Source organism: Struthio camelus, chromosome 1, assembly GCF_040807025.1.
Source record: "Struthio camelus isolate bStrCam1 chromosome 1, bStrCam1.hap1, whole genome shotgun sequence".
In the NCBI taxonomy this organism is placed as follows: Eukaryota; Metazoa; Chordata; class Aves; order Struthioniformes; family Struthionidae; genus Struthio; species Struthio camelus.
The window spans coordinates 15,972,617-15,981,792 of NC_090942.1; the positions used below are offsets into that span (position 1 = coordinate 15,972,617).

Sequence of the window (9,176 nt, forward strand, 5' to 3'; positions counted from 1 at the left end):
TTTTAAGAATTACATAGAACAAGTGGGAGCTGGCTATACTTCACTAGGTATACGTTTTAATTTACTAAATAATGAATTTAACAATGAATGAAGGGACACGATCTAATTCTGTCGGCCTTACTTAGAAGTTCAAGTCGTCCTGTGGCATTGAAACCTACTGTCACCCCTTTTGGCCTTCAGATAGGCTCTAGATATTTATCATTAATAAGGTGATTCTTTTCTAAGGGTGAGTTTGTTACAAATTAAGTCATGTGGAATGTAAAACTTATTTTTGCCCTTAGATATAAGATCTAAAAGCCAAAAAAGGTAAAAGCCAGACCTAGTGACAGCTATTCACCTGACTGGAGTATGGATGTGGCTCTGACTGTGTTCGCTGGACTTCTCTGATGTCAGGAGTTAGATGTTATTGGAATGTTTTCACTTCCAAGGAACATTAGTGTTTTATATACCCATATAGAAAATTCTAAAAGTGTAGTGTTTTGCTAATAAAGTCTGTGGGATGGTGCAAAACCTTCTGAAAGAATCTTTTTTTTTTTTTCTTATTACAAACTTTGGGAATAACGTGCTTGGTTGCACATTGTTTTATTCCTTATTTTGTTCTTCTGTGGATTCCCCAGAACGGACCGAAAACGAGCAGTACATGCGCGGTTTTATTTAGTCTAAGATACTCACTTCCAGTTTCTTGATCTTGATACTTTGTAATTAGTCTTTACATAATGCTAAGAGACAGAAAATACTTTTGGGCTTAGTTAGAAGACTGTGTATTTAATATTAATCATATGATAGTTAAAAGTCTCACCAGTTGTCCTTGGAAGGCTGGAGACAGGAAAGTAGCCTGAAGGCAGAAATGAGCTAATTGAAGACTGCAATACAAAAGCTCACCAGAATTCCTTGAGGAAAAGAAGGGAAAAAAAAAAAAAGATTTAATTTCAACGTCACTGGATATAGTACTATACATACGACATCGTATAATGTCAGAGCCCTTCTGCAGAGAATGAGGGCCAGGTCAGTAAGAAGGGAGAGAGAAAAAGAAAGGTCATTCTGTCGTGAGCAGGAGCAGGTTAGCCATGCTTGTCTTCAACAGGAGCTATCTTGAACAACAGAAGAAAGAAAGGTGCAACTCCAGCAGGTTGTATTAGCTCTGGGGTAGGTTGTGAGGACTCAGAAACTGGCTGAAATGCTGAACATTTAAGGATGTTTCATCTAAGAATTGCTGTTAAGTATAAGCTTGTATCATTTGACGTTTTATCTTTTACTATACATTTTCCATTATTACAAATGTGTGTTTTTAAGTAAAGATACTCTTTACTACTTTCATTGGCAGACAAGATGTAAGGATGAAAGTAATTTGAAGAGCAACAAGGCATTCCATTCCTGTAAATGTAGTGATCCTTAAAATGGGATTTTTTTGTCCCTTTCCTGGGACTTAATGCTGTACTACACTCTCCAGGTTATCCAAAGGGTGACAGTGCAGACTTCTGCACGTACAGGACGGTTTAGAAATCGGTAATACAGATCTGTGGAAAAAAAAAGCATGTTCTAGTGACTGACCTGAGCCAAGGAGCAGGATAGTGCCAGAATCCCACGGGAGTTTGTAACGTAGTCCACGTTTTTCCATGTACTAATGTGCTGGGATTTGTGTTGTTACGGATCGGATGCCCAAGCTTTACCTGCTTGATTTTTGAAAAGTTGTTTGTGTATGTTTAGAAAACACAGCGGTTCTGCCAGCTTGTTAAAGGCTGACAGAAATAAATAAAAAATTACTTTACCAAGATAACAGAATTATATATGTAAAAAAAACAATTAGCCTTTTCTGCTAAATTAAAGCCTGAGCGCATATGTCAAAAACCATATATAGAGTTTGTTGGTAGAACTGTGAATACAAATAAGTGTTACTGCGAGTTTACTTTATTTCAGCCTAACCTTGACTTCTCTTCCACTTTATCAAGGTAACCTTTTTCATATTGATTTTGGACATATTCTTGGGAATTATAAAAGCTTCCTTGGAATTAATAAGGAAAGAGTTCCGTTTGTGCTGACTCCAGATTTTCTGTTTGTCATGGGGACTTCTGGAAAGAAGACAAGTCTCCATTTCCATAAATTTCAGGTAAAGAGTTAATATTTTAGCTGTAAATCAATTAAGCAGTGTTTTTACCCTCTGCGATGAACATTAGTGCCTTAGTCTTCAAAGGTCTAGGCTCCTGGGGATTATGTTAATAGAATTTCACTGAATCATAATGGAATTCTGAGATATTTTAGGCCCAGCTAAGAGCAAAAATTATCTATAACATTATGGGAACTGGAATTCAGACATCCACAAAACCGCTTCAAAAAGCTTCAGCTAGCAGCAGATCAGATGGACAGTCCTTTCTTAGTTTCTTCTTTCAATTGAAAAATACTTTATAGAGGGCTTGAGTACCTGGGAAGTTGACCAGAGTCATCTGCGTAGTATGAGCAGGCGCTAGGCGTTCCTCACGTGACTATGGCAGTGGTGTTCTCTCCTGATCCTGCCCTCTTTTTCTGGGACTCAGCCTACTGCACCTGCATAGAAATTTGCAGTTATCCTGCTGTGTCAGATTTGGGTTTTGTGATGCGGATGGACTTATCCTCGGAAGGAGAAGAATGAGGTTAAAAATCTGTTCTACTGTAATTTCTACTTGAAAGTGAGCCCCTCAAAAATAGCTGCTATTTGCATCTTTATTTTGAGTCTTTATTTTGCACAAGGACCAGCTTTATCATAATGCTAATGTGAAGGGGGTTTGCACCTCAAACAGTTCAAAAGCAAGGTGTTTTTTTGCTGAGCAAGAGAGGAATGCTGACCCCCTGTTCTTAAAGAAGCCTGTAAGCTGTACCATGTGCAAGCAGGATGGCTGTTGTTGCTGCTGCAAGCCATGTACAAGTGGGAGGCTGAAACACCGAAACTACACCGTTATGTCATTTCATAGAAGACTTCTGGTCTGGAAGCAGAAAATAGCTGAAAATACGAAAGTATGCTAACAGAGAATTGGAAGACTAGTAACTTCTAATGTCTTCAGTGAGGTAATGTTGCGTTAGTATAAACAGACCATCAAGAATTTTGGAGACTATCTAACCTTTACTTCATAGGCCAAACAGCAAAAGCAGTAGGAGGTGATCTTGGTCTTAGCCTCTCTCCAATAAGCTCTACCTTCATAACAGAGCAGTTACTCCTGGAATTGACTGAATACAAAACTTTATCACGCGTATAAATTCCCAAAGTGATTGCTGCCTCCATCCCACTCATACAGACATTTTAGGAATGGCGTGACAGAGCAAGTATCATTTCCAGTAGTGTGTTATTAACCACATAGAAAGTGATAACGTGCTTTACTTTTTCGAGCCATGGCCATGGTGTGTAACCTGGTCCAGATAGCAGTAATAATGACTGAGGAAAATTAAGTTCATGTACAGTTCTGGTGCAGTAGGTACTGTTTATAAGCTGCTATTCTGACAGTACATTAAAAGGCTGTCTCAGAGGCCAATAAAAAGAAAGTTAAAATGCATCCATACAATTAAAGTAATAACACTGAGCAAGATATGCATCATGTATTTTGCTGTAAAAAAAATGTTTTATTTATATGGTTGGAGTTCAAAAAAAAGCAAAATAAGTTTTACTTTTCAATTGGCTAATTTTATCATGTGTCCTAGTAATGAGGGTTTCAGTCATTGTGTCTGCTGACTCATTCAAGTGTTAATGGAAAAGTTTCGTCATTTATTCATCATTGATTTTTAAGAGCATCTCTTACTTCAGCTATGTTAAAATATATTGTCTTTTAGAGGAATCCTCTGTTTTTACATGCTTGGCGTTTTTACTTTCTTAAAAAACCTACGGTTTTGTTTGGTTTTATTTCTTTGTCACCTGTTGGATACAGTCTATACAGATGTGGTAAATCCTATTGCATGTGTGTCATAGGAAATTAGCTACACAGGTAACTTTGCAACATTAGTGAATTTTTAAAACTGTCAGTGGCATGGCAACTGTTCTTAAACTAGCAATAAAGTTCATTTCTGTTAGCTCTTAGTTTGAATTTTGCTTCCCTTTTTGTTTGTTTTCCTTGTGATGGTTTAATGAAACTCAGATGCCAAAGGCTATTAATGACATTACAGAAATATTTAATAGAAAGCAATATTTGATGGCCCTCTGTCCTAATTGCAAAAAAATTATTTAAGTGGAGCATGACTTAATCTGAGAGGACAAGTATTCTTGTGTCCCATCAGTGAATTTTACAGCTGCCTTAGTAGTTTCTCTTGTTTAAAGTGTCAAATGTGATGACGTTTTCTTTCAAGCCTTTGGTTGGATTCCCTGCAACTCTTCTACTGGTATATACAGGCAACGTTTTTACTTCTCATTTGTAGAAACCCTTCAGAGAGTCTCATCTTACATCTTCTTAGTCTTTTGAGCTTTGTACACCTAGTTATTATTAGTTAACCCAAATTTTTCTTTGCTAGTGTTTCCATTGAATTTTGAATTCATTTCTATTTAATTCATTAGTTTTTCATTACTTTACTCTGCTGACTTGATAATACAGAGATCTGTATTTTCAGTTCCTAATCAAATAATTTCTTGTGGTTGTACCATTTGTTTGCAAAAGCCCGCGTATGTGATTCTCAGAGAAAGGTGGCGGAAAGAAGGGTGTACAACTCCTCTTTGAAAAATACTTTTTGTAGTATACTGTATTGGGAAGAGATGGCCTACGTAAGTGAACTTGAAGAGTTGCTGTTATAAAAATGCCTAACCTTTAGGAGACTAGTACTTATGACTGTTTCAGGATCTCAAAATAAGCAATTATTTTCTGTTGTCTATTGGACAGGAGGATTTAGAGTTCTCAGCTCCCCCCATTTTGCTTGTGACCCTGGATTAGTTAGCAGTTTGCTTCTTAATCCCATGGTAAATATCTGCATACCTTTGGCACGTATGTATGGATTGCTTTTGGTTCTCTCTGCCTCTCTCAGAAGTATAAAATGAGTTTTCTTGGAAGGCATTAATTCAAAATTCTGTTCTCTACCTGCGTGAATAAATAACTGTAACAAGTAGATGCAGATTTTTAAAATCTTTTGAGTCCTTAGACTGCCTTGGAGATGCAGAGATGCCAGTTTCTTGCATAATTGTTCTTCTGTCTCAGACACCAGCAGCAGTGAGATGCATCATCCATAGAGAAATGTAAAAGCCTCTTTGATATAACTATAAAGAGCTTTCATCTCTTGCAAGAGGAACAAAACACACACTAACTTTTGTGACAAGATTTTGCTGTTTGAAGTTGATATACATAGCAGAATTTATTTTTCTCTGGTGTTACGGAGAGAAAGTAATCCCTGTGAAAAGATGAAGGTTTTTGCTATTGTAAGTTGTGCTTTGACCATTGCAATTCCTCTTCTGCTTTGCCAGAGCTAAACTGGCATGGGATTTTTTTTTAAGTGTGATCTTATTTTGGGACAGGATTTATTTGGAAACTTAAGAGTGAAAGATATAAGGGCCCAGACAACAGGAGGGTGGAGAAAGAAACCTTGCAGACAGATTTTCAACATATCATCTTGCTTCTGTAATATCTCCCTAACTTATCGGGTTCATTGTCCTGATATTGCTGATGTGAACAGTGATAGATGTTAAGATTATTCTTGCAATTCTTACTGTTACTTAGGAAGAAAAGTACTACACAGCTCGTCAAAAATAAACGTAGCTGTGCAGTGCTAATGAGATTTGGCAGAATTTTATATAAAATAGTTTGCATTTCTTAAGAATTTTTAAATGAATTCACTTAAATGTTTCGAAAGCTTAATCTGAGTATTTAATTGGGTGAAAGTCAACATTTGCTTAGTTTTGGTTTTAATTGCAACAACTTTCTTGGAAATATTTTTCATCTGTTTACATTACTGCATTACAGGCCCAGTTTAACATTCTAATTCATTTCTTCATTATGTTGTTTCCCTTAAAATGCTATTTCTAAAAGCAAATGGCTAACAAATTTAATACACTAAATAATGATTTCAGTTTATGTATTAGTCACCATTAAATGATCTTTTAAAAGGCATCATAGGTTTTTTCAAGCTGTAGAAATTTCATTCTTCTAAAGTTTATGTTGTTAAGCACAAGTTGCTTATAAATGGAAGTGATAAAGAAATAACAAAAACAGTAATCCATTGAATCCAGAATGACAGTACCTAAACATAGCAGTCGTACATAGCAAGGCAGCATGCCTTAAAAATAGAACTGGATAACATTTCTTCTCCCTTAAACAAGCTATCACCTCTGCAAAGTTTATAGACAGAGAAAGAGAGAGAAAATGAAGAAATAGTCCCCGGAGGTGCTGTTCTTTTCAGTGTCACGTGCTAGCCCAGTGTCTTCAAATTGGAATATACCGATTGTAAAGGAAGACGACGAATTAACACTGTCTCTTTAACTGTCACAGAAAGAGGTTCTGTGACGGGGAAGCTCATTTTAAATTTTTGTGAAGCCAAGGTTTTATGCTTTAATAATTCATATGATATTATTAAAAAGAGCCTTTAGTTTGTACACCAAAATGGTACTTCATGCCCCAAGGTATGTTAATGAATGGAGTCATAACGAGCAATGGATGCAGAAGTCGGCTTAATGTTTCTGCTCAAATGAACAGTTCTGTTGGATCTTCCTCTCTCTGACGTCTGTTAGTTATTTCATGTGGTTGGTTAGTGAGAGTAGTTCATACCTATATGAACTTCCTGAAACAATCCCTTTCATTTCACGTCATCAACTAACACAAATATTCCTCTCTTACAGGACGTATGTGTGAAGGCTTATTTAGCTCTTCGACATCACACGAATTTGCTGATCATCCTGTTCTCCATGATGCTGATGACTGGAATGCCCCAATTAACCAGCAAAGAAGATATTGAATATATTCGGGATGCACTGACAGTTGGGAAGAGTGAAGAAGATGCTAAAAAGCATTTTCTTGATCAGATAGAGGTTTGCAGAGATAAGGGCTGGACTGTGCAATTTAACTGGTTTTTGCATCTTGTGCTTGGAATCAAACAAGGAGTAGAAAAGCATTCCGCTTAACGTTTTGTGTAAATTAACTGTAGGTGTGAATAGGGATTTAGTGACTGTATATGTTATTATTTATGCATTCCTAATAAATGAGCTGTCAAAATTGCCTTTACTTTGCTGGCAGCTGAAACGGATCTTCTAAAAAGGCAAGAAATTTTGCTTGCCCCTCCAGAAGATCTTCCTGCAGTTAAGATTGTTTTTGTTTTTTTTTAGATGTCTAATGACACTGAAAATCGCTGGATTCTGTTAACTAGTTGCTTTGCTGATGTGGCCTGCAGTTTTCTTTTTTCTTTAGTAATAATTTTAGATCGATATGAAGGAGGAGCTTGGGTAAGATGATAACCTCCAAGCTGAAATAGAGATTCATTGTCTTATTCGTTCATGAGGGTCAAGCCCTTCAAGTGGAGAAGAGTCTATTTAAAATCCATGGTCACATTGAAATCCCCATAGGAAATTTGTTTTCTTTTTCAGGAGGGCTTACTCTCAAGTAGCACACATCCTTCTCTTTTTGTCCCTTCCTTAACACTTTGTTCTTTCTGATTTTTAATAATGTTGTCAGCAGAAAACAGCTCTCACGCCACTGCTAGAAGAAATTATGTTACCTTTTTTGTATCCTCCTGACATGTGCAACTACGTATGACTGTCTCTCCAGCAGAACTTCATAGTTACCTGGAAGTTCCTCAGGTTTAAACCTCAAATTCTTAAGGTTTAATTTTGAAAGTTTTATACTGTACTTTTTAATGGGGAACACCCATATTATATTGCAGGTTATATTCTTACCGTCAAGTTACTGCAATTCCACCTGTAGAGTAAAAGCTTTGTAGAAAAAGCAATGGTACTTCCTGTTTCCTTAGAGAAAACTCCTTATAAAAGAGTAATTGACGTTTTACCAAATATTCGAGAAACCCAAAGATTATTTATTCTTTGGTGATGCATTTTCAGGATATACCTATCAGGAATTAAATGTAATCTTTGAAATTGTGTATATTTTGCTATTTATTTTTAAATTCTTTAAGAGACTATACTACTGAAAAGCTATTTATGAAAGAAAAAGAATCATTATTTTTAGTTTCAATATTTAAACTTAGAGGAAAAAAAATGGGCAATGTTAAGTAGAATTTTACCTTCTTCTCTACTGTAGGATACCTGCAAATCATCAACTCTGCCTATGGTAGAGAAAGGAAAAAAATATATAGCACGAATTAGTTTTGGACTTCAATTATTATGGTATACTTCCTGCTAATTGATTTTTACCAAAGAAAGATGATAGCTTACAGTATTGCTTTTTTGCACTTGTGCCCGTGTAATTTCTTCTTTCATTATAGTTTTACATGGGTTTTACATTACATTTAAATGATTAACTGAACTTTTTAATTCTGTTATCATTGTTTCGATCATTTCACAGAACGGTTAAGATTTTAACTACTGCTACCATTGTTACTACTGAGCGTATTTTTGAAGGATTTTTAATAGATGTACTGTAATTGATGTCTCAGTGATGAGATACATCCAGTCCTTTTTTGAAATGTAGATGTTTAATCGGTTACTGTGCACAACAACATTTTGATGTATATTGTTAGACTTAGATAAGGAAGTCTAAAAATGTAAAATGTTGAATATTTTGTTGTTTGGTTATGTAATTTTGTGCAAGATAGGCTTAAGATCATACTAAAACATAAACTAAATGGTGAATATTGTCTGTAAAATGATATTTTTAGATGCGTGTTTTGTAGGTCTGAAATAAATTGACCAGTTCTGTACATTTGATTATCATTCATGAATAAGCAATTTTCCCCAAAATACATGAAATATTTTTTTTACCTAGTTATTCAGAGACTATATAATCTCATTAAAGAATTATATTCAAAGTCCCACTCAGAGGAATTGTTTTAGTTCCATATTAATAACTCCCTAGAATTAATGATATAGCTTAAATTTTAAGAGTCTGTAGTTGTAGAACTCCCATTGTTACAGCTGTAAAGCGTGCAAAGAACACTGCCGCTTTATAGGAGCATTTTGTTTGTGTTTAATGAATAAAATGGAGCTGCTTTCCAGGTGAGATGGTGGCTGGAGCACACTGGAGTTTGAGCACGGGTACCCATCGTCCTTTTCCAGTCCACATTCTTGCAGCTGT

General features: G+C 35.8%; 1 protein-coding gene across 3 annotated transcripts in view; it reads left to right on the top strand.

Moving 5' to 3' along the window:
* Nucleotides 1-8,914, top strand: part of PIK3CG (phosphatidylinositol-4,5-bisphosphate 3-kinase catalytic subunit gamma) — a 33,600-nt gene extending 24,686 nt beyond the window's left edge. For 2 of the 3 annotated variants that reach the window (XM_068930315.1, XM_009665963.2), the window contains exons 10-11: nt 1,950-2,107; nt 6,773-8,914. In XM_068930315.1, the coding sequence (XP_068786416.1) occupies nt 1,950-2,107; nt 6,773-7,054 (440 nt within the window). In that variant the 3' untranslated portion in view covers nt 7,055-8,914. Of the gene's footprint in view, nt 1-1,949; nt 2,108-4,829; nt 4,907-6,772 lie in introns of all 3 variants that reach the window. The other variant, XM_068930331.1, reaches the window with a different exon arrangement.
* Nucleotides 8,915-9,176: the final 262 nt, after the last annotated feature.